Source organism: Manacus candei, unplaced genomic scaffold (assembly GCF_025592945.1).
Source record: "Manacus candei isolate 608988 ecotype Guabito, Panama unplaced genomic scaffold, ASM2559294v1 h1tg000008l, whole genome shotgun sequence".
Lineage (NCBI taxonomy): Eukaryota > Metazoa > Chordata > Aves > Passeriformes > Pipridae > Manacus > Manacus candei.
In genome coordinates this window covers 6294293-6319677 of record NW_026138056.1, presented here as the reverse complement: position 1 = coordinate 6319677, position 25385 = coordinate 6294293, and the positions used below count along the sequence as shown (strand labels likewise).

General features: G+C 42.8%; 1 protein-coding gene across 3 annotated transcripts; it reads left to right on the top strand.

Annotated features, from left to right (window-relative positions):
- Positions 1-1711: 1711 nt before the first annotated feature.
- Positions 1712-25067, top strand: TWSG1 (twisted gastrulation BMP signaling modulator 1). 3 transcript variants are annotated; one of them, XM_051773996.1, is made up of 6 exons: positions 1904-1986; positions 3467-3665; positions 4013-4140; positions 11317-11416; positions 15401-15667; positions 23565-25067. In XM_051773996.1, the coding sequence occupies exons 3-6, from the start codon at positions 4018-4020 to the stop codon at positions 23744-23746; spliced, it is 672 nt and encodes a 223-aa protein (XP_051629956.1). In that variant the 5' UTR covers positions 1904-1986; positions 3467-3665; positions 4013-4017; the 3' UTR covers positions 23747-25067. The 3 variants fall into 3 exon arrangements, with proteins under 3 accessions (XP_051629949.1, XP_051629956.1, XP_051629965.1); XM_051773989.1 differs by lacking the exon at positions 3467-3665 and having other exon boundaries at positions 1712-1986; XM_051774005.1 differs by lacking the exon at positions 3467-3665 and having other exon boundaries at positions 1919-1986; positions 3963-4140.
- Positions 25068-25385: the final 318 nt, after the last annotated feature.

Here is a 25385-nt window from a genome sequence, read left to right as displayed (position 1 = left end):
TATTTCTGAAAAAAATGAAGTTTGTGCAGGAGACTGGTTACCTGGAAAAGAGATTTAAAGTCCTTGGATTGAAGTGATTTTTAATTAATAGGTGAGCTGCTACAGAGAACTTAATCCTTGTGCTTGTGTGAAGGGCGAGGGTGCCTTTCCTGGTGCAGTGAACAAGAGACTGGATGGACAGCAGGCTCTTTCCCATCTTTACATCACTGCTAGTGCCAGTCAAGAATGAATAGTAACTCAAGCATAGTAAAGCCAATTAATATGTAGTTCGTGCCCTGTAATTTTTTTCCCCATTTTTAATTTGTTAGATACCTGTGGAAGGAGAAGTTGTTCCTGCTTTTATTTACAGGAATATCTTCCTGACATCACTCAGATCTAAAAAATGTGCTGAAGAAAAAGCAAATTTCTTCTGAAAGTGAAATATTCTTCTTAGTGTGGCTGTAAAATTTTTACATGCTGCAAAAATCTGTATTGTCTGCTTAAAAAGAAGTGGAAAAATGGATAAAGCTGCAAGGTGTTAACAACTGGTAAGTGGGTACAAGTTACTTCCACCAGATACTTATTAGAGTAGTAAAAAGTAACATATATGGCTGGAAGTGAGAAAATGATGAGATAGGAATAATTACGAGTTTTGCAGAAAGAAAAGATAAACTGGGTTGCAGGAGTATTGGTTGTGTTAGAAAACAAGCTGGTGACAAAAATACTTGGGATGCAGGAAACAATAAAAGTATTTTGGCAGTATACTATCTTAAAAGGAAATCTGAAGACAGATGTTTTTAGCATTAGCCTGCATCTTCTTTACAATGAGACAATTTTCTAGTATTGGGGTATGTGAAACAGATTTTTTTCAATTGCAGATTTTTCATAAAAATGTAGCTGCTCCAAATGTTTCAGCCCCTTAGATAATGATTTGATGGGTTCTTTGATTTGAAACCAGGGTTTGTTACAGTCCTGTTTTCTTTTTTTTTTTTTTTCAAGTTTACTCTGTGGTATGATACCTCCTGTGTTGTTTAAGGGCACCGTGCTGTGGATTTCCTTCGAACACGATGGCGGGAGCTGTGAGGGGAGAAGGATGAGTGAGACGAAATATAACAGTAGCTCGTTGGGCCAGTGGTCCGGTTTCCCTCTCCAGGATCTAGCTGTCTCCTGGGAAGCCCGGGGACTGCTCTTTCTGGGTACCAAGCCAGGTTCCTCCCGTATTTTTCTTCCAGGGACCAAACTTGTTTCCTTGCTCCCTTGGAGCTTGGCACGTAGGAGGAAAAAGCCGCTAAACAGCCGTGTTTTTGAGGTCCTGGGCGAGGCTGTCCGGATGTGCCTGCCCTTCCCCGGGCACCTGCTCGTTCTCAGGCTTCGGGAAGTTCATCGCGGGGCTCGAGTTCCCCGCTGGCTCTTCGGCAGGCTGGTCCTGGCGCTTCCAGCGGCAGCGCCCCCCGGTTCTCTCTCCCGCCTCCCTCCTTGCCCGCAGCCCTCCGGCGGGGGGCTGCTGCCCTGAGCGCTCTCCGCTCTGCTCCCCTCCGCAGCCTCTCGGCGAGACCCCCGCGCCCGCTCCTCTCGCCCCGGCTCCCCCGGCCTGCCTCCCCTGGCTACAGGACCCTCGAGTTCCTCCCTGCCCGCACTCGGGTTGCGGGGGGTTGTTCTGCGGGGAAGAAGCCCCTCCGAGGCAGGCGCCTGGCCGTGTACCCCCCGGTCCCGTCCCGCTAGGCACGGTCTGGCGCGCAGCTCCATCCACCGGCCCCCGAACCTCCTCCTTCTCCCGCCCGGCTCCGCGCAGCCGCCGCCCGCCGGGGCGGAGGGTCCCGGGGGGAGGGTCCCGGCGCCTGACGGTGCCCCGAGGCGGGGCGATGATGCGAGGCCGCCGCCTCCGCGCTGCCTGCGGCCGAGGGGGGAGCAGTGGGACGAGCCGCGGGGTTGCTGCCGCCGCCGCCGCCTCCGGAGCAGCGAGAGCCGCCTGCGGAGCGCGAGGTGCTCGGCCCGCGGCGCCGCCCGGTGAGCGCCGCCGGGGGAGCGGGCGGGGGGCGCGGGGGGATGGAGCCGGTGGCCGGGGAGGAGGAGGAGGAGGAGGAGGCGGCAGCTGTGGAGCCGTGGCTGCTGCTTTGTGGCAGGAAAGTTTCGGTGCGGCTCGGCGCGGCCGCCGTGCTGCCTGCCTGCCTGCCGGAGGAGGAGGAGGAGGCGACCCGCTCCCCTTGCGGGGCCCCGCCTGCCCCGGGCCGCTTCGGCGGGGGGTGTTCTCCCACATCCCCCTCCCTGTCACCGGCCTCCCGGCCCCTGGTAGTGCCATCTTTGGGGCCCGGGCCTCTCGGGAGCCGAGCGCGGGTCGGTCGGCCGGAGGACGGTTTCGGGTGTTTTCCGCCCCGGGAGCGATCCCGGCCGTGAGGGAGAGCGATGCTGAGCCGGTGCCGCCAGGATGGGCTGCGGGAGCGGAGGGGCGGCCGGCAGGGGTACCCCTCCAGCGGGACGCCACGCCGGATGAAAGTCTGGGGGGAAGCGGCGGTGGGCGAAACGGAACTGGAGCGGCGGGGGGAGGCCGGGGAGCGGGCACCGGGGACGGCAGCGCATCCGAGCGGGTGCGCGGGGACATGGCATCGCTCCGGCCCCGCTCCGCCGGACTCTTTATGTGACGCAGCCCCTGGTCGGTGCGGGATGCGGGGGAGCGCGCCGGGATCCCTCCTCTCACCAAGCAGCGTGCTTGCCTTGGCTCCCGCCGGGTCTGGGCCGGCGGCTCCCGCTGGAAGGAAACTTTCTTGACTCCGGGTAGCTGGAAGGCTGAGCGGTGACCCCCAGCTGAGTGGAGAGATCCCGTGTTCTCCGTGCGTGCCCCCGGCCTTGCAGGGGGGTCCCCCCAGCCCTGCTTGGGTACAGATGGCAGTGTGCCCAGCACAGCGAGGTTCACAGGCATTTAATAACCATTGTAAGAAAGACTAATCGAACGCAGGCCTTAAATGTCCAGATCGTGCCTTCTTCACGTGTTGGCTTGGTTTTCTACATTTTTGTGTTTGGATATTGCTCACTGAGCAATTGTTGGGGGTTTTAATTCATAAAACATAAGAACATTTCTAGATACCAAAAGAAAGAAATCCAGTGCCCCATTAGCATTTTTTTCTGTCTTAGGAGAACAATACAGGCTCACTGTAAGCTTGCCCAAACATGGGCTGCCTTTTATTATGTATTGGTACAATGCCTAGTGCAATAAGGTCCACTTTTGACTGAGTTCAAATGCTAAGCACAAGGAAAAACTCAGTGGCACGCTGCTAATCGTGATACATTTGTCACAAATACCACCTGCCGATAGGCTGGGATTTCACAAAGGGAGAAAGGTGGAATGCTTTGAACAAACCCAGTTCCTCTGTCTGTTTGAAGTAGCAGATGCTCGTTGGCTTCAGTCACTTGCGTGGCTCTTGAAAGTTGTGTTGTTCAAAGTGTCTGATACTTTTTTCTTTTTTAATGTTGCTGTCTGTATTTTTTTAAGAAAAAAAAGAAGTTAACAACTTTGTGATTGAGTTGAAAGCCTATGTGACATCTGACTGTCAGTGTGAAAACAGCTGCCTGTCTGCATTAAAGATCGCAGGGCAACTTACCTTGTCGTAAAACGGTGCTGAATGTCCTAGACACCTGTGTGTACCTGTAGCCTGAGAAGATACTACATGAAACCAATCTGTCTGCTTTAGGTACTTACAGAGTTAGGTCTTCATTGGTGGGTTTTCTCATCTGAGGCATTTTTTTAGCATTGCTGCTTATAGGGTATCATATTTGATATTGCAAACTTGAGATTGTTCACCTTAAATTTGTGGCAATAGCAGAAAGCTTTTCATTAACAAATTAGCTGGTGGAGGAGGGGCTGGGTTTGTTGTTATAAGCACCCCAATTTGACCTTTTTTTAAAATACTCATCTTTATTGAACGAATTGCAAGGGGGGAAGGGAAGTAGGATTTAGCTTGTGTTCCAATAACCTTTTCAGTTGCTAGTTTTTATTTTAGTGCTGGTTCAAGTACTTGTGAAAATTGCTCACCTGCAGGAAACATGAGGTCACAGTACGTCACGGCGCCCACGGTCACTGTCCTTCTGTTCCTGCTGTGGATCCAGTCGTCAACAGGCTGCAATAAGGCTCTCTGTGCCAGCGACGTCAGTAAATGCCTGATACAGGTAAAGTCGTGTTTCCTTTCTTTGCTTTTGAGTGTTCAAGAAACAGTTCCAAAGCTGTGTCTTGAAAAGATCCAGTGATACAAATAAGTGGTATTTTATATTAAGTAGTGCCTCTTTAAAGAAGTTAATTTGGTCTCTTGCCCATATAAAGTGCAGATTAACAACCATTTATTTTATAGAGATAGATGATACCAAGTGCATCTTTATGTGGGCATGTGTCTTTTTTATAATGGAAACTTTTTCAAGCCAAGGACAATGGTTGCTGGGTTATTGTGTAGATGCCACTAGGAGTTACACTGTTAGTTTTCAATCTCTTTCTTCTTTATTAGTGATTATTATGAATAAGCAGCAATTTGAAACAGACATTTTATTAGAAGAGTTGCTGTGAGAAACAGTCATTTTTAAAGGGGATTATCTGCAATACCAGAAGTTCAAATGTTCAAAGCTTATAGTCTTCCCATATCTGTCTGAGATGTTCCCCTTAACTTGCAATTTGTCCACTTCCTTAAATCTCAGGCAGAGGGTCCAGGAGTTGATGCCTCATGATCTCTATAACATCAGGTTTGTACAGTCAATTAAAAGATGCCTAAAAACCAAGCCAAATACTTATGAGTTGAACTGGTAGGAAATGGATGTTAAACTCAAATCCAGATGCTGCTTTTGACTCACACTGTGTGTCTGTCTGCAGTGAAAAAAACAGACTGAGACCAGATTGTTCTTCTTAGAGCAGGAGTTAAGGGGTATGGTGTGCAGCAGAGCAAAAGGGCAAGCAGTTCTGATAACTACCAAGTATTTATTTATATGGTATACAGAGCACTCTTCTTAACTCCAGATTGAAGAAAAGGAGGCTTCATGTGGTCAGCTGCAGCTTCTTTAAAAGAAACTGTTTCCTTCTGCCTCTTTGTAGATTGGAAAAACAATAGCAGAGAGCACAAATGTCATATGGCAGTAACTTGCTAATGCTTACTGTAAATGCATGGTCACAGCCTAAAAAGAGGTGCAGAAGTGGCCTGAGGCATTTCCATGTTTACTTCATTTTATTGACTTCCGTTTAAAATTTGCCTGGTTTACAAATAAAAATACTTGCCAGATTCACAAATCCATTCCATGGAACAAAGGCTGACTGTAGGCTGAACTCTCTGGCTTCTGCACTGTCATTGCTTTAAATATATATAAAAAAAATCTGCTTTTTCTAGCCCCACCACAGTCTGTGGGGTTGTTAAATACAGGAGCAAGAAAGAGGCTTCTGATTTTTACCCTTTCAAACAGAACACCAGTGGTTTTGTTGGCGTGTTGGACATTGTGCACTGTGACAAACTGATGTGCTTGTAAGTCCCTTCTCTTGCATTTTTTAAAATCACCTCTAGGATTGAAATCTTTAGGAAGTAACATGCTAAGTATGGCATTGGATGTACAAGGCACTTAAATAGTAAATGCTACAGATTTATTGATTCAGGGGAAAACTGTTGGTCCAGATGCTGGATTTTGGTCCTGGAAGCTGTTGGTCTGCTACTTATTTCTCTGTAAGCAAAAGGGAGAACAGGGAAGATGTAGTGTCTCCTTTTCTGGTGCCAGTGATGGGAGTCCACCATCCATTAAAGCACAGACATCTCCTTCCCAAGTAATCATTTTTTATCCAGTCACGTTTGAGACAAACAACATTTAGACTTTATTTTTATGAGCTAGTCTGAATAAAGTACAGCCCAGGAGGAGCGAAGTTAGTGCTACTGGAGTCCTTACTCAGCTGTCAATAAATGGCTGAGACTCAGCACTGCATGGGGGTGGCTCATACAACTGTGCTTATCAGTTGTGCACACAACTTGGATTATGTTGGCATCTCTGTGACAACAGAGCCCTGTGCATGCAGAGAGATCACTGGTAGGTGTGTTCCCTCTTACTTTGTACAGGTGATGTGGAGTCCCTTTTTAAAGCATTTCCCTAAAATCCAAATCATATGCAATTCTCTAAGACCCTGAAGTAGCCCAGGCCATGTGAGTTGTGTGCTATTGCAGGGGAATTACACTGTTCATTTCCACTGTCTGGCTGCTGTCTTCCTGCAAACAGGCCTGACTTACCAGTCAGTATTCATTCTTTACAGAAGAACAGATCAGGTCAGACTAGTCTGATTGTGGATATGAAGTATCCTAAAGCTTTGACTTAAAGCAATTGTCATCTTTCTTCTTGCCTTTTTTTGTTTGTTTGTTTGTTTTAAATCTTCAGCAGGGTTGTGGCAGAAGCACTGCACTGCTATTTGAAGTGCATGTTATTTCCTGGAGAAGTATGCCAGTAGACTATATCTATGTATTTTTCCCCCTCTAAACTCTTCTGGAAAAGTCTGAACTTAAAAATAAAATACTGTGTTTAGCGAGGTTGCTTGGCTATCACGTGACGTTTTTCCTTCACTGACTTTTATCACTGTTCAAATTCAGCAAAATCCATGTCTTGATACCAAGATAATGCCACTTGGAGACAACTGGGAGAGCAAACAACTTGTGGATGTTTGTCATCTGCATCTGTGCACAGAAAGCGAGGCTGTCTGTCCCGGTGACATAATGAGACAAGAAACGTGCTCTCTCAAAAAGCATACGGTTAACATAAATATTTTTGCCAGCATGGCTAGAAGTCACTACAGTCATTACTGCCACTCCTTAAAAGCTGCTCTGCTTAAGGGTGGTCCCTACATAAATATTTATTTTGTTAGATCCAGAACAGTGCATGAGATCAACAACTCACATGGATTCAGCTTTCCCTTTGCATGTTGAGGCTCTAGCTTCATTGGTGTTTCTCTTTTTTCTGTAAGCAAAGAACTGTAAGAAAATAGCTTGAGGCATCTCTCTGCATAAGTTCAGCCTTCACAAAGAAACTGTGGTTTCCTGTAGTTGTTGAAGGAGTTGTGAGAAGACTTGGGAGTGCAGTGAGTGGGTCCACAAAGTTAGTTCCTTTGAAGGCTCTGGACATAGCTCCTTCCTGTGAAGATGAGATTGGGGTGTCGGAGTCAATAAATGGCTGTTGCCTCGTTTTTCAGGTGGGCCACTGAGCCCTGGCTGCACACAATGTGCGTGTTGCAGTATTTACTGTGGCACATCTGTTGTTGACTTGGAAGCGTGGGTTGTTTCCATGTGTGGAGAAGATGAAAAGGCCAGTTACACTCGCTGGGCAGAGTAGAGGCATGTATTGTGTCCTTGCAACATGGAGGAAGTCCTTGAAGGCAGAAACTTCTAGGATGGGACGTTCCCACAACTGTTCATAGCAAATGGATTTGAGGCGAGTCCCAGGTTGGTTCTTGCGGCACAGAGCTACCTGCAGGAGTCAGGCTGGGGTGGGATGTCCATGCTGGGCAGGAAGCTGAGCTTTGCTCTCTCATCTGCAACAGTTCTTTAAACTACTGCTGTGTGTGGGAAACACACAGCAGTAATTCAGGCATGGATTTCCGATCCTTCTGAGGAGGGATTGTTTTTCAGGGTTTTCTCTCCCCAATGCCACATACCTGCAGCCACCTCAGCTGGTGCAGTGTTGTTCTGATTTAAAATCTCTTTTTGTCTTTGTCTTCTTTGCCTCCTATTAATTGTGTGTACAAACTTGTCAGCCTGAAAGGATTTCCAAGACTTTTTAGCCCTGTGGTATGAAATAAATGCCACTCCTTAACTTCAGGGCTTAGGCATCTAAAAATTGCTTTCAGCGTGTATGTACGTAACGCAGTTGGGTTAACAAAACAGCTCTGGCTGGTTTGCTTCCAGGAGATTTTCTGTTATTAAACTGTTCTAGGAAAAAAAAGCTAGCTCTTTTTCTTGCACTCCCTCTTCCAGTTTGCGGAGATATTTCCAATGCCTTCAGGTCCTGCTTCTCCCTGCACTAAGAAAATAGTCTCTGTCATTCCAAGAAAGCATCTCCAAAATGCAGATGTTAAATCTCTTGTAGAAACCTTTTTTTGCTCTCTGGGACAGAAGTATATTTATTGTACAAACATGCCTGCTTCCTATTTAATGCTGTATTTTTAGACTGTGAGGCTTTATTTCTTGCCTAGCAAAATAGATTCTCCAATGCACCCTCAGTAGTTCAGCTTGCAGATTTGCCAAGCTGACTTATGAGTAATATTTTCTTGACTGACACCTCACCACCCCCAGCTATCAAGAAGGAACGTTTCTCATTCTGCCTCTCTTCACCCACGTCTCATGTAAGCATTCTTTTGCAAAGATGTATCCTGTACCAGTATCCAGTGTGGATGAGTCAGGCAGAAGGACTCAAAAAGTGGTTAAGGAAACCATGTATGTGCAAACACATATATGAGAGAACATACAGTTTTTGCCTTGAAGAGGTGGAAGACTAATTAATTAGATTGTTCTTTCTTCCCTCGTCTCCCTCCAAGTCTGAAATAAATAAATAATAATTAAAAAAAAAATTACATTGCTCATAAGCCCTTCCTATAAAAACAAACTTCTTAAAATACTGGTAGGTGTAATGACGCTATCCCCAAGACAGTGCTCACGCATACAGATGCTAAGCAGAATTTTTTGTTAATATGTTGCAAGTGCAGAATTAAAGTTACATTTAATTCTTGGAGAACACTCTTCTATAAAACTGAAACAAGTTCAGTGAATTTTCTGGCTTCAATTCATGTGTTACATGTAATAGTTTATGGAGAATTGCCTCCTCCCACGTCCTGGCTTGTGGATGTTTTAATAAGTATAAAGTTGTTTGCCCGGTTTTACTGTTGAAGAATAAATAAATAGGATATTTTTAATGCTAATATATATTAATATTATTCTCTGGCCAAGGTAACAGTACTCGTGGTTATTTTTAAAGTTGTTTTATTCAAGCTTTTTATTCTAAAGACTGACAAAATCTGTTTATTGAACAGTAAGATAAATATTTTAGAAACACATCATTCTTTCACATAAGTCATCTTTCTAAGTTTGTGGTGTTTCCTCTTGTGGAAAAATGTGTATATTTTATTAATGAGCCTTGTTTTCATCTTTCTCTTGGAAACAGCATATTAATAGGTGCCATTCATTAATTTTGAGGATGAAAAAGTAAAAAACCTTGGTAGTTTTCCTCTCTGTAAGTAAAAATTCAATACTTACAAAGTGTGCATATTGCAGAAATGTGTGTGGAGCAGGAGTTCACTCTTGATCAGTCAGCAGGGCAAACAATTCACATTAAACTATGCAGGTGACAGTGTTTCTCAGCATTACGTAGCACAAGCAGTAGTAGGTGAATTTGGTTTCTTTTCTGGCTTCAAGAAGATTTGGGATCTGGGGTGAAGTGAGTGGAATAATAAGGAATCAATGGATTTATACTGCATTAGTAAATTGTAGCATGTCTGCAGCACATTTTGGTGTTTGTTCAGTTTTAATCCAGAACTGGGAGCTTTGCAGCTTCATTTGCTGTATTCCGAAGGCCTGTCCCCAGCCTTCTGGCCTCACCATTCGAAATGCACTTCTTGGTCTTCTGTGGGCCCCTGCGAGCTGGTGTGAGCAAGGGGTGATCCCTGTGCAACTGAACAGGCCCCAGATGTTTGCAATTGCCAGTTTTGCAGATTAAGGAGAGAACAGGGGTTGTACACAATCAGGTGCATATCTGTGCCTTGCCTTGCCTAGCAAACATACTCCTGACACTTGGTATAAATATGCCTCCTTTCTCTGCTACTTGAGGCTTATTAACAGTTGCAAACAAAAAAATGGAATTTTGTCTCATCAGCTTCTTCCCAAGGTGCTTCAAAAAGAAACCACACTTAACGGGTGATGTGGGTGTCTACCTGTAAGGAGTGGTGTCCCTGACTCAGCTGTGGTTACCAGAGGTGGAACCATGGGTGGTGACTCCAGGATAGGAGAATTTCAAACCAAACCACTTTCCTGCCCTTCCCTCCTGTCCATGTGCGTCTCCTGACCACACTGCAGTGTGTCCCTCCCCTGTCTCTGGAGAATGGGATCAAAGAGTGGGGATGGGCATTGTCTTCTCCCCCCGCCTGGTGCGTAGCAGAGATTTGCCGATAGCCCTTCCAGTAAAGACAGGGGTGGGAAGGATCCCATGGTCAGTGTTTCCAGTAATGGGATTTTATTTTCTCACCAATTGTATGTAACATGATAGTTAGACAGACGTCATCAAAACCAAATTCTTAGACAGGATAACCAAAGTGACTTCTTGGCTGTCCGTGTTTCACACTATGATGTAATTCAAGTGTGTGAATTATTGTCATGTAGCCACAATCTTTTGGCCAAACTGGAATTACGAGTATGGATTTAAACTAGAGGGAAGGAGACCGCCTGGTTTTTAAATTTCCTTCATCCACGTAGGCTATTTCCATGCTTTGAGGTCCACCACTGTATATCTCCACCAGGACTGCTAAACCAGTGCCTTTGGGTTTAGGTAGTATGAAGATGTCTTTTTGCTTCCATACCCTTTCCACCTTTTTAGCTTAATAAAAGAAAAATTAAAGAAAAATATGTGTGTATGCCACTTCACTTTCTAGAGTCTCTAGAAGTCTTGGAAATATCCCAAGGTGTCGGTTTGAGGGGAGGAAGCATAGGGTTGTTTTCATAATAGCAAAAATTAATTAGCTGGACCTGGGGCAGGAGTAATCTGGTCACTAATATTGCAAATGGAGACCATTGCAAATGGAGTGTGTAACAGGCATTCAGAGATGCAGAAAATCCCATTATCGAATGACTTAACTAAGTAAGTTCCTTTTAGAATCCATGCATAGACGGGATGGTAGATATCGTGTATATCCTGAGTATGCATGTCAGGCTTATAGTAACTTTCTTTTTTGACTAAATTATAATGTGGGCTCACTATTTATACATAAAGAAACACCCCTCTTTGAATTTCTAGTTGTGATGGGAAGAACATCCAAAGAACTTGTAGATTCAGGCATACACAGAAGGGCACACGCCTTTCCCATGAATAGGATTTTTTTTGCTTTTAAATGCTGACTTCAGATTTGTCTTCAGAATGTCACCTTTAAAAAAAAAAGGGGGGGGCAAACTTGCAAAAGATCCTTTTGTAGGCTCAGATCTCCTCTTTGGCTGGAGCTGTTTTACCGTTTACTCACTGTATTAGTGCACTAAGCTTTTTTAATGCCCTAATTGGAGTTGCGGCTTGAGGAAGAATTGCTCTGTTGTGTAGTTCTTTTGCATCTGGGATTGCTGCAGTGTAATGAATGCTTGTTGTTTCCAGGAGCTGTGTCAGTGCCGCCCTGGGGAAGGAAACTGTTCCTGCTGTAAGGAGTGCATGCTCTGCCTGGGCACACTTTGGGATGAGTGCTGTGACTGCGTTGGTAAGTTTGCCTTTTTTTTTTTAATTTTCTTCTTTTTTTTTACATTGGTTTCTCCTGCCACATGCTGAGCTCACAGTCTTAAAATAGAAGTAAAACATTGTGACAGCATCTGTGCTTTAAACATTTTACAGCTCATTTTGTGGGTACAGAATAAATTACTGTGGAGATCCAACATTTGAAGGCTGTATCTGCTCTGTGGAGTGGGAGGTGGCAGTAGTCCAGGTTTTGCCTCGTTAATGTCATCATAGCTGACACTCTCTAACAAAAAACTCCATTTTGAATTGTCACCTTGAGGAAACTAGACAGTGCCTGCTTCGTGGGGTTGGATGCTGTGTGAAGGTTTCTACCTGCAAAGTGTATTGACAGGTACCACACAGGGGCAGTTTTAGGTTTGAGCTGGGACTAGTAGTAAATAGGCACAGCCCAGTGTTTTCACCATTCTTGAAAAAAGACCTCTTTGTGGAGGGTAAAAAAGAAACAGACAAGGTCTTACTGTAGGACTAGATGATAGTCTTAACAAGAACACATTGCTACTAAAAGGTGGTGTTCAGAGTGCCCATTTACAAGTGGATGCTGCTCCTGCTTAAGGAGACTGTATGTTCTGTCTTATGATTTAAGTTTAATTAAAGCTTCATCCTCCTGTGGTTGCTGTAAGTCTTCCTGTGATGCCACTCAAAATCTTGGCTTCCATGAAAGGGATGCATCTTGAGTGTTGTACCTGCTCTCAGCTTTTCCTGGTGGGTTTTCTCTGAATTCATGAAGGTTATTAGTGTCAAAATGCCCATTTTCAGTGCAGTCTATTGCTTCTCCTGTTCCAGAATGATGTGAATCTGCTTCCTGACATCCCCTTTTTTGCTTGGTTCTGGCTAGCTTAGCTTTGCTTTACTGTCTTTCAGTAAGCAGTGGGGTGGCATGGTCCTGTACATGTGTGATTCTTCCCAGTGGCATAAAGTGTTTTCAGCCCCTACACCTGTGAAGGATATACTGCACCTGTGGAGAATGCATTTAGAAAGAGGCCTTAGAGTCTGTTTTTTCTGTTTGATCTTGGGCTCCTTAAGAAGTGAAATATGTATCTACATATATATCCCCTTTTTTTCCCCTTTGCCCTTCCAGGGTCATCAAATTTTTCGTAATGCAGTATTGAAGTGCGCTGTTGTCATCTTCAGTCATAGCGACGAGGAGTAGGATAGTAGGTTATTTCCCTGGTGTAGAACCATCATCTGCTGTAGCAAGCAAGGCTTGTGTGCCAGTCTCTAGGGAGAGGAACAACCTACCTCTTGGGATTGTGAAGTAAAAAAGTGAAGTCCACACACAAACTTTTTTTATAAATCTGCAGATGGCTCACTGTTCTGCTGTTCTTCCTCATAGTATTTTCCAGGAGAGGAGTTAACAAGGTTTCAGGTTCAGTTTCCAAACACTGAATAAACTAAAACATCTCCTGATGGTCCTGTGGGTGTCTCAGATCTCATTGTTTCTATGGCATGATCCTATTCTTCTCTTCAGTGTAGGGTCATCCTTGCTGTAGCCTTATTCAAATAGGCAAACAGGAAAGCATGGCTGGCTTCCTAGAGACAGTTCTTTGATGATACTTGAGCTGATATTTAAGTTTCTTTATAAGCTGATCATGTCTAATGTAAAAGCAGATAGATTTTGTGTCTTTCAGGTCATGTCTGCCCTGAGGTTAGGAATTACCTCCTACCCTACCCTACCTACTTTAGAGATGCTCAGTTGATGCCCTCATATTTTGTGTGGATGTTCTCTCCCTTCTCAGACAGGGAAAAAGACACTGGAGGAAAGGGAACAGCAACAGGTCTCTCTTTCCTTTGAGTTAAGCTCTTTTAGTCCCTCTTGTAAAGGCCTGTCTGCTTCCATCATTTCAGTAGCCTATTTCTGCATCTTCTCATCCATTCCAAAGCAGTAGTGTAGACATGTTTCATCCTTACCAGTTGCTCATAAGTTAAACTTTATTTTCATTTTAGCCAAAGCTGCTATTTTATAATAATTCCTATTTAAAATATGACTATTATAATGAAATGCTTTTAAAAACAGTAAGAGGGAAGGATCTTTGTGGGTGAGCATTTACCCATTAAACCATGAGTGATGGTTTCTTGGTGCCATCTTAAGATAATATTTTCATACTGTATTGATATGCACACAAACTTGTGCACCTTCTGCAGGATTTTTTTTTTCCCTGTGTGTCCTTCTTATCAATGAAATTTATTTTCTGAATCCAACCTGACAGAAGGAGCTTCTGGAAAGGCTCACTGGTTTCCATTTCACAACATTAATACAATGACACCAACTAAATTATACATCCCTCCATGTATCTGTATAAAACTCTTACCTGCTTTGATAGCTTCCTAATTGATTTTCAAGTGGGCATCCTTTATTAGAATTATATGGTTAATACAGTGCCTACTAAAGTATGGTTAATATTAGTGCTTACTAAAAGGTGATAATGCAGGGATAGAAACTTTTTGTTAAAGCAATAAGTCCAGGAAGGTCCATGAAGAACAAACCCAGTTGAGAGGAGTAGGAAAATAATCATTTACAGTAGGAAGTTTGTGTAAGTGGAATTACTTTTTAATGTGACCTGATCTTGTTTGGAAGGGAGGCTTATTTTTTTTTTCCTACCCAGTACTTGGCTCACCTTTTTGTAGGAGCAAACTGTCTCGTGGTGTTCCTATTATTAAATGCTGGTAATACTAACCACTTGCTTAAGATTTGCCAGATCTCATGCTAATCATCATGGACAAACTTCCCTCTGCTTTGTTCATTATGGAAATCCACCTACTTAGGTTGAGAAGATTGTGGGTTTCTATAAGGCTCTAGTCAAACACAGTTATTTCTGAAGCTGGAGTCCTAGTGGATCTACAGGCTAGGAAGTGTTTCTCTGGTTGTGTGGGGAGGTAGACTTTGAACATTTATGTCCCATATCACTTTTACACTTCAAGAATTGGTGTGCTTTGCAGCTGTAGCTGTCTAAAACTGTGTCGGTTAAAATACCCAAACAATATCCAGATGTACGTGAGGAAAATGCATTTGTCTGCCTCTTGCCAGGTGACTTCTAATAGAGTTTTTTTTATTGGCTCCTGGGCTTAAGTACCTATGCAGATACAACTTTTCTTTTTAATCTTGGTTGTTTCAATATTTGGATTAAATCAAGTTTCAATCAGTTTCATGGCTAGACATGTTAGTGTTTAAACGGTTAATGAAAAACTGGCACTGGCATTGCATATCACAAAAACATTTTGTAGAAACTGGCAAAACAACAAAAAAAAAAAGATTACAAGGTTTCAAAAAAGAGACTGCAGAAGACATTGAAAAATAAAGAAGGAGTAACCCGGAAATAAGCATTTTGCCTGTAGTGACCCCTCCAGATAAGTTGTGAAACGAGGTTCATCTCCGCTGTCTCTACACAGGTAAAGTAATTCAGACTCATGCTCCCTCCTGATAGTGATCTTTGCATCTCTGGCAGACGACTAAAATGATCTAGTGCACTGCTGCAGCACGTGAGATGGAATACTTGAATTGTGATCAAAAGTTTCGTGTACCTCAGGACTTGTCAAGATACTACCTTTGTTCAGTCCTAAGCTTTCATTCCAGATTTATGCTAGGATTGATTATACTTTGCTTTGTCTCTTCTCCCAGGGAAAACAAACCTTCCATTGAACTCTTTATTTTCTAAGCTGTAATACTAGCATTACAGGGGAAGCAAAGTGCTGTTTAGAAGAGGTTTTTCTTTTCACAAGTCACAGGTGTGTGTTGTGGAAGTCTGAGAGATCTGAAACCTGCCATTATGGGAAGTTCATCCTGCTGTATTTGGTGGTTTTCTGCTATCGGGTTAAGAGTGGGGTATATACAAAAGGGTTCTGTTCTGTTCAGAAAAAAAAAAAAGGCAATTTTAATTTTCTAAATATCTGCCTGTTTAAAGAATAAGAGGTTAGAGAGTTTCATGTAACTTACTGTTTTGTTCATCTGCAGGTATGTGCAATCCTCGCAATTACAGTGACACACCACCAACATCCAAGAGCACTGTCGAGGAGTTGCATGAACCAATTCCTTCCCTTTTCCGGGCACTGACAGAAGGGGATACTCAGCTGAACTGGAATATTGTTTCCTTCCCTGTGGCAGAAGAGCTGTCACACCATGAGAACCTCGTTTCTTTTTTAGAAACAGTGAATCAGCCACAGCATCAGAATGTCTCTGTTCCAAACAACAACGTCCACACACCTTACTCTAGTGACAAAGGTAATGAGTGTAGTGTCTAAATTCCTAGCATTTCCTCTCATTTCTTCCAGGAGCCTTCTCAGTGCATATTCTGTGCTTCTCTGTGCTCACTTCTTCTTTTCCTGTAAAAAAGTGTGAAAGATTCAGCCTAATTTTGAGGATAACGTAACAAAAGGAGTGAGGAAAAATGTTGAGGAACATGGAAGATGGTGTTAAAGTGACTGATGATCTTAGGAGACACTGAACCACGTGAGTTTATCTCTGTATTTCCTCCTGTGGCATGAGGCAGTTTGTTCATGTTACTTCATGTGCACTGGCAAGGTGCGTTCTTTGACCTGGAAGCAGTTCCCTGTAGTTAGGAGATGGGACAGACCAGAACCTGAATCCAAATGATGTAGCAGTGCAGAGGCAGGCAACTGAAACATGGTTTCAGAGGTTTGAGAAATAACAGCTTATGGCATGTGACTGTCTGGAGTAGTTGTTTATTGCTTTCACCTGAGCTGGCATAACTTGAAATCTTTAGAATGACGGTTTGTACAAAATGCAGGATTAATAGTAAACCTAAGTAAGATAAAGACTGAGGAAGGATAAGTGACAGATTACCTCCAGTTTAGAGGACAGACTTCAGAATAGTGTTTGCTGAGGGGGAAGATGAGAAGTTTGAGGTAGTATGAAAGGTGGCTTGAGAAAAACACTCTGTTTCTTGGTTTCCATACTGAACCTGAAACATTTTTTCCCTGCAAATAATTACATCACACTTAAAAGAACCTCATAAACAATTCATAATGAAATTGCTGCTTAATAGGGGAAAAAGAGCATCTGATTTGTTTTATTAGTGTAATTAATGCTATGCTTCCTTCCCAACACACACTTTGAATGTTCGTAACCCCATATGTTGCAGTTGTGATGCCTCTTTTATCCTATCAATAAAAGATACCCTAATTAATGGACGTGCTGCTTTTCCATGCCGAGGTGAACCTTTGACCTAGTTGTGTTTCTGAGTAGGACTGCTGTTGATTAAATGGAACCGTAATGGCAACTTCTCTAATTTCCTTTGGTTAAGGCACGTTAGAAAAATAAATTAATTCCAGAACGGGGAAACCAGATGGTCAGAAAGCATCTCATTCATATGTCTTTGATGTTATTAAAATGCTTGCTCACCATTGTTGGAGAGTGATGTAAAAAGCCATGTAAAACGGCAAGCCTCAAAAAGCCCCGTGTGCAAACACTACAGTACTTAAAGTTGCAAATTATACTTGGAGGAAAAAAATTATGTTTAGTACAGTCTTGAATATATCCCACTGTACTTAGGTACTGCAGCCCAGATGGCCGTCCTTTACTACCATACCAACAGGATGGGCTAATGATAGTTTTGGATTAAACTTGGAATTTGAATTGCATCTCAAGGGTGTGGAGCAGTTTTGAGTTTAACAACACAAATACATAACACTGCAGTTTTTTCTTAGTCAAAAGTCTCCTTCATTTCATTTACTAAGAATGCTTTAGAGATTAGGCTGAGAGAGCTTTCACTGGAATGATGACAGTCCAAAAACAACAGTTATATTTACTTATATTTGGAAATAGTTAACAAATGCCACTGCCTTTCAGGCCGCAACAGGAACTTAAAACAGAAATAAATGTCAGAGCTGTTCTTGTAATCATTGGCTTTGCCTCCTCCATCTTAGTGGCCAGTGAAGAACTAGAAAAGGTAGAAAATTACTTTTCACATCCTATACTTTGATAAATATGTAAACTTATTGAGGAGTCTCTTTTCTTGGTCACAATGTAGATAACTTTGTAGTGACCTGCTTTCTCACAAGTCATATTAAACTTCGCTTGCAAAAACATGAATTATTTGAGCACTGAGAACAGAGAAGGTGTAAAGAAAAATTAGCTCCTGGCTTGGTCAGTTTAACATTTATTATGGTGGAGGCAAGACAACTGGGGAATTGTATGGAGTGTTATGTGAGCCATGGGGTGGCATTGTTTTTAATACATTTTGATGGGTTCATTGGGGAAGCAGGAATCGAAAAGTGGAGGGGTAGTAGGTCATAGGGTAAAGAGCCTTGTCAGCACGGGCACAGCAAGGGAGCCTAGGAAGTTGCTGGAGCCTGATGGCTTCTGCCCATGCAAAGTTCAGTCACACAACTGGGTCACTGTGGTTTAACAAGCTAGTAAATGTTAGAAGAACCACTGAAAGAGAGGGTGGGTCTGTGTGTGTGTATGTATGTGTGCTCAGTGGCAGTAAATACAAGCATACCCTGCAGTGGGAGAAACAGACCATCTCTTTAACCTTTCCTTCTCCTCATAAGTGCTGCTTAAAGGCAGATCTTGCAAAGGGAGATGTCCTTAAGGTGACTCGCTCAGCAGTTGTCTTCAGGGCTGTGACAGTCAGGGATTTGAAAGAATATTCCTGTGAGCAGAAACACAGATGCCTTGTGCTTTCTTTACAGTGCTGTGTCTCCTCCACTTTGTGGCTCCTTGCATGCTTCACTCCAACATGGTGTGCTGGCAGCAGCCTATTGCGTGGCGTGTAAAGGGAGAGGGGCTAATGAGAGGTAGATCTTGGTAGGGGGACAGTAGTCTCTGTACTATCTTCTAGAATACATCCCAAAATTTGGAAGGGCTCTGCTTATAAGTACCTCTTGTCGCATGTTGTGTAACACAGCTCTGATTTTAATTTCAGCACATGTTCATGCAGGGATTGCCATTAAGCTGTCCCAGGGTGCCAGATTTGCTCAGTGCAGTTCTGGGTGAGGTCCAGGAAAAGCAGCACCAGCCACGGGAATCCACGAGCTTTGTGCCTGAGTGGCGTGAAGCCACCAGCCCCCAGAAGGTGTCTGTAGATCCAGGAGGAGGGGGGTGGTAGGATATAAAGCATTCCTTTCTCACCCCAGCCTATTGTGAGCCCAGCCAACAGACTTTGAACTTCCCCGTTATTTTCTTAATGAGTGTCTTCCCTTTCCTCCTGTGAATTGACTTTTAATGTTTTAGCTGCCACAGTCATGTGTGCGCTGCTGGAGCCGCTGTAGATCTTTGTATCAGTTGTTTCTGGCACTTGTGCCACTACTTCAGAGAGGATTGTGATGAGTATTAATGTAGAGCTACATTTGTACTTTATTCATTTTGCTTTACTTTTAGCTGATACCCTCAGAGCTCTAAAGTGTGAGTTCAGATGTTTAAATAAGCTTAGTTGTTTCAGATGATGACAGGATGTTGGCAAGAGAGAGAGGGGAACTAGATAATCTTTTGGCAATTGATAAAACGAAATCTGCGTTGTAATTACGGGTTTCTGACTTACACTGCTTGGTGACACAGAGGATAGTGTCTGCTCTGCATTTCTGCTTCCCTTCAGTGCAAGCCACATAGAGGAGAGCTAGAAATCCAGTAAAGTGGCATCTGTAGAAATGTTTCTTTTTATAAGTTCTGATTGACATAAAATTGACTTGTCCAAAGCTAGTAGATTATCTCAATTGATCTCCTCATTCTCTCTTTCCTCCTTTCCCACTACTGCTCTTGACTAGTTGTTGGGGGTTTTTTTTTGTGGAAGATGTCCCCTGCCATGGAACAGGGGTTGGAATTAGATGATCTTTAAGGTCTCTTCCAACCCAAGCCATTCTATGATAAAATGGTATGACAGCTGGATGGATAGTTACCTTTTTAAAGAACTTTTAGAGCTACCAATAAACTGACCAGCAGACAGCTGAAGTTACATAGCATGTTTAAATTCAAAGGTCACATACAGCGAGCAAATTGTCATTCACTGGGAAGGTTTGTTCAACCTATAGGTAGGTATTTCTCCTTAACTTACAATAACTGAATTGTTTGATATTCTGAGTTGCTAAATTCCTCCATATTACACCAGTACAGACAGTTTTAGCAAAGCTTGATAGTTTCTTTTGATCATTTTTAATTTAGACTTGATTGTTGTTTCTCCTACACAACCCTTCACTGAGTATGAATTGTGAGGGGAAAAAGACTGAGAAATGCATGTTTTGGAAAAAAAATGTTTGCTGCTGCATCCTTCCCTCACCCCACAGCAGTAGTTTGTGGCCCTTAGTGTGTGAAGATTGGCAAAATGCAAATGAGAAAGCTGTTACTGCACTAAGTAACATTGTTTTTATCTACGCTGAGGGAGCCAAGTGATGAGTCTGTAATTAGGTTGTGAAACAGTTTAAACACTCTGGGGTCCCAGCTGAACCTCTAGGTATGTATTTTTTCCCCTATGTAACTCTGTTTCTTCAGCCTATAAAGCGGAATTTAATACTTAAGATGAGGAACTCTCCTGCTTTCAGTAATTCAACCTCTGCATGGACACAGAGGCTGCTGAGGAGGGGACCAGTAGTGTCCCATGACGAACAAAGTTCACCCTGCCCGATCTGACTCGTTCAGACCTGGGAAGTCTCTCAGTGAGTGAGACTTCAGAAGCAGTTTGATAGCATATACTGGAGCATGTCCTCCAGCTGCTCACAAGAGCTGCTGGGAACCAGACAGGCCTACTGCTGGCTCTGGTCTGCCATGTACAGTCTACTCTCTCCCCTTCACGGTGTTTTTGTACTGGTCCTCTAGGACCTAATCCTCTTGGCTTGTGTGCAGATGGAAATAAACTTTCTTCTCCACTCTCCAGTTAGTCAAGATTAATGTCCTTGGTTGCTGCTGCCACTGTAATAAGGTAGAGTTCTGGCTTTGGTTCCTGTTTTGGTCCTGCAAGAGTGGTTAAGGAGACCGGTCTCTCTGACTGATGTCACCTGGTTTTGTCAGAGTTGAGGGCCAGGTGCTGCTGCTCCTCCGGCCTCATTTACCCTGAGAGATGTCTTCAGTCTCTCAGTTCAGTGCCATTGATCTTTACATCCTGGAAATCACAGGTTCTTCTTACCCAGGAAGTTTATTTCAAGTTTCAACAGGCATTAACTGATGAACTGGGCTTCACCAGGACTTCTCAACCAGTGCTAACACTGACAAGGCTGTCACAGATGAGGTTGACGTGAAGGTGAACACAGATGTCTCCTTACACAGAGGGGACTGGACATTCTCTGATGTGAAGACAGCCTGTAAGTGCTGGAAGCAGCTCTCACACCTCAGAGTGTGCACAGCTTTCCTGACCTCCCATGGGCTTTCCCTTGTGTGTTGCAAATTGGAGTGCAGTGATCAATAGATAGCAGTGGGCACTTCTGGCAATCCTTTGGAGAGGACTCTGCTTCCTTTAAAGAGCTGTTTCACTGCTATCCAGAGATAGCCGTAAGTCATTTTGCTTTCTCAGGCTGATCCAGAGGCTAGGTCAGTCAGGTGGATGGCATCTCAAAAGCTGATTTTGCAGGAAGAAATATTTCTGGATCAGCCAGGATTGCCTGTTTGGAAGTAGAGGCTCTGTGCCTCCAGCTGACACCTTCTAGGACTGACCCTACATACGGAATACATGAATAAGGTATATTAAGGTAATAAGGTAGTAAAGTTTCAATAGAAAACTACTAAAAAGGTATCAATAGAGTGAAATGAGATTAAACAAGAGGGTATAAATTGTAGGAGTAATGTCCTACAGAGGCTTCTGTAAAGTTCCTGTGCTTGCACCCCAGCACTGAACTAGATGACTGAAAGGACATGAGGAATGTTGCCTGGAGACTTGCCTCTACTTTCTCACCCCTACCCTTCCACTGAAAACCTCCTGTGATGAGTGACAGGAACAGATTTCTGAAAATGTCTAGGCCTCCTGGGAATGGGTCCTTCTTGGGATCCTGACAATCTGAGCTTTTTGCCACTGGTGATAAAACATTACCAAGTCCTTGTGCATTCTCTATAAAAGATGGAGCTGCTCTCTGGCCTCTGGGTGTGGTGGCTGCATCTCCCTACTACTTTTCAGCTTTGGCTGAGTGCTTTAGGTGTATTCCTATCACTCTGTGCACGTGGTACCTTAGCATATGCTTCTATTTAGCTCTTTTGTCCCCCCCTTTGTGAATAAATTTTACTTACTTGAAGCTGTAGATATGTTGGTTGGTTTTAGGCAGAGGTTTTGTTCTCTGAAAACTCTCTTCTTCTGGTTGCTGTGCCTCAGGCTTTATTATGAAGGCTTATAGAAATAGAAATGCCAAGAATGGGACAGGACTTACACAGCCATAGTGCATTTTATTGACATTTCCAGCAGTACTTCAGGTACTGCAAGATTTCTTGGACAACTGCAGCTTTACTCAGCACAGCTTTTCTGGGAGCAGAAACTGCTTCAGCCATGGGTCTGCATTTCCTCCCTAAGATCCCTATTGCCTGTTGCACTGTATATGGTGTCTGCAAGATGTGTACAGCAGTTTGGAAAGTGATGAAGGCAGTGAATACTCTGTTGCTTTCAGTGGGCTGGCAGCACATCCTCTGACCCTCTTGCAGCTGTTTTGGTACTTGCAAAATAGTTTGACAGTGGTCAGAGTTCCCTCATATATGTTTTAACAAGTGACAGTTCTGAAAGGGGTAGGAAGGGTTTCCAGATGTCAAGGAGGAGGATGCATCCACAGAAAAGCTGTTGGGTACATTGTGCTGCTTCCCTGTATGTTGTGTTATCCCTTGTCATGTGCCCAAAAAGCATGGGGACCATGGAGATTGTTGGTACTGGGGAAACTGACTGCATAGATCGGATGATTTGTAAGGTGATGGAGGCCTTCCTGGCCTCAAGTCAGATTTGGACCTCACCTTCAGAGCTTGCCATGAGTTATGCATACTATTGAGGCTGCTAATCTATGGGGCACCAATATTTTAAAGGGGAGGTTCTGGTATCACAGATAAGAGACTGAAGGAACACTGTGGTTAACTACTACACTGCTCTGAAAGTCCTTCAGTTACTCACCCTTCTTCATATCTCCATAATCATTCAAAAAAAACCCCAAAAAATCCACTGTCTTGATTTACCATTTATGTTTGGATTACATTTTTCTAATCCACATCAGAACATAGGATCAGTATGTTTCTACTGGATGCACCATAAGTAGCAATAGGCTAGAAAGCCTGTTGACTTCTCCCGCTGACAGGTTGGTCTGACATGTGCGAGTGAGATGTTCATGTTTGCAGGCAGCTGCCATTTTCCCAAAATGTACCAAGTTATGCGGGGGTAAAGGTTATGTAACAGTCCTTTGGAGGATGAACAAAGTTTTGTGGTGTAATCACCCGGTCAGCACAGAAGAAAGTTGGAGAATTGGAATTAGACTGGAGTGGGAGGTGGGGGGGGAATGTTTTTGTTTTATAATTGCGATGAATTCCTCAGCTCCAGTTTGAAGTTGCAACACCAAACTTCATGGCATTTGAAGTAATTGCATGGATGTTAAAAGCATGAAGTCAACACTTAGGCAGAAGGGGTTTCTTAATCTTGGTAAAGCTGGTGGTGTTGCTAAAAAAAAAAAGAAAAAAGTGTGCAGTTTCATGTTGAGGAAAACAGGAGTCTCCAACTTGTGGCTTAATATGGCTGAAGAGTATTGTGGAGTTTGGAGGGGGGAGGAGGAAATATTTATACCTAAATAAGTGGGTTTTGTGTTATTTAAATAACTTACCTAAACCTGAGGTTTTTCGTGGTAGCATATTACCTTCAGAGGACACATGCCTGCTTATTATTTTGGCATAGCCCATCCTTACGCTTTAGAAGGCATCCCTCACAACTGGGGGACAAAACCCAATAACATTCTTGCCTGTGACTGTAGAAGTAAGAAGAAGAAGGAGAACGGACAACAAGTTGAGTTGTAGATGCTGAAAATTTGAAGCTGATAGGTTGTACCTTGACTCTCTGCCTCTCCTCTCTGCTTTTACTGTCACCTTTTTTTTCCTTATGCCTCATAGTCATGCTGATTTGCAATCCTACTTCTAAAGCTGCGCATTCAATTAATTTTTACCTAACCTTTAAAAATATTTTAAGACCTTAAAATCAAATTTTTCCCCCCTCTTGGTTTAGAACACATGTGTACTGTGGTGTATTTTGATGACTGCATGTCAATACATCAGTGCAAGATCTCTTGCGAGTCCATGGGAGCTTCCAAATACCGGTGGTTTCACAACGCCTGCTGTGAGTGTATCGGGCCAGAATGCATCGACTATGGCAGCAAAACTGTAAAATGTATGAACTGCATGTTTTGAAGCAGGAAAATTGTAATATAGTGATACTAAGGCCAAAGTAATCTCTCTCAGTTAAAGAGTCAGGGATTGCAAATACCGCATTTTGGTGGAGTGCCTGCTGGTTGCAATTAAATGCACCTGGTCGAAAAAAAAAGATGTATAAAATCTGAAAACTTTATTTTCTTTTTTTTTTTTTAAGTTCACATAAACGAGGCTAACTAGTAGATGTTTAAAAACTATGTTTAAAACTTATTTTTCTTTATTTCTGCTCGAATGGTACAGTCATGCTCATCATTGCTGTTCTGATTGTTTCCCTTTGATTTGAAAGTATTGACTGTACTGGTTTTCAGAATATATCTTGTAGGTTAGAGTAGGGAAACATTAAGAATATGGTAATGAGATTTCCATTATCTAAGTTCAACAAGTAAATAAATGGCTGCTAGGTTGGAAGGGGGGGTGGTTGTTCTTTAGGAGCTTTTTGGGGGGGTTTGGTTTCTGGTTTTGCTTTTTAACTTTATGATCTTCCAGTTTTTGAGCTTTGCTTTCTATTGTGAAAGTGGTATTTGGGGAAAAAGAAAAATTCATGCTTTCTCTTCCATGCATGGGCTGTCATGGATAAAATCCTAACTTCTTAGAAGGGCCGCCCAACAAAACACTATGTAGGGACACTTTTCTTCCAAGTTTCATTTGCCCTGCTATTGCAAGTACATTTGGGCTTATGTTACATAATTTATGTGTTAAGCAAAGTAATTTTTTCAGTCTTCTCTTAGATTCCAAAATAAAGCTGTTAAGTGCAGTAGCATCTCCCGCCTTTTGCACTGTTCTCTAGGGTTGCTTACTCCCTGAACATTCAGTCCAGTAAAGGAAACATGAAAGGTTATGATGGATTTAATGACTGAAGGAATAAAGAAGAATGAAATTCCATGAATGAGCAAGTGTTACAGCTGAGCAGCTGGCAGCAAGCATGTTCCCTTTTAGTAGTTTGCTGAGAATATTTATTCCAAAATGTTATTATTAATTTTTTTTTCCCCCATGAAATCTTGTCAATGAAGAAGGGAATATGCATCTGCAAAGGCAAAGTTAGAATGCTCTGAGTTAAGAATATTGTCCATTTTTCTAAGTAAAAGTTTTTATATGTTGGCAGTTACTATGACCCAGTTAAGGGCTCCACTGATAATGGTACTAAGTACAAGAATAAAGTCTATGAGTAGTTAATGATCAGCTTTTGGTATTTATAATGATGTAGGTTTTAACTCCTTGAATTTTTTTTATGCATATATGCATATGCACATACAAAAAAGAATTTGACTATTCATTTTTCTCTCTCTAACCTCAGTCTAGAGGGATTAAACTGTTTTCTAGTCACACCTGTCTATCTGTACCATGTACAAATGAAAGCAGTCATTTTACATTTATTTTGTTGAAAAGTTTGCCTGAATGTTTTTTTTTTAATTTTTCTCATTATACAGTTCTTTCAATAAGATGAATAATAATAATAATAATAAAAAAATCTACTCTTGTTAAATGATGTTACTTTCTTCAGTGTCTTTTTCACCTATAAAACAGTACTTGAAAGATGAATGTTATTGTTTTGAACTAGTGGATAATGGAATGTCTTTGTACTTTAAACTTGCAATTAAGTGATAAAAGGTCATAGACG

Coding starts and splice junctions, on each gene's coding strand:
- TWSG1 (XM_051773989.1), top strand. CDS start 1,842: ATGATGCGAGGCCGCCGCCTCCGCGCTGCCTGCGGCCGAGGGGGGAGC. Junction 4,141..11,316: donor TCAGTAAATGCCTGATACAG/GTAAAGTCGTGT, acceptor TGTTGTTTCCAG/GAGCTGTGTCAGTGCCGCCC. Junction 15,668..23,564: donor ACCTTACTCTAGTGACAAAG/GTAATGAGTGTA, acceptor CTCTTGGTTTAG/AACACATGTGTACTGTGGTG.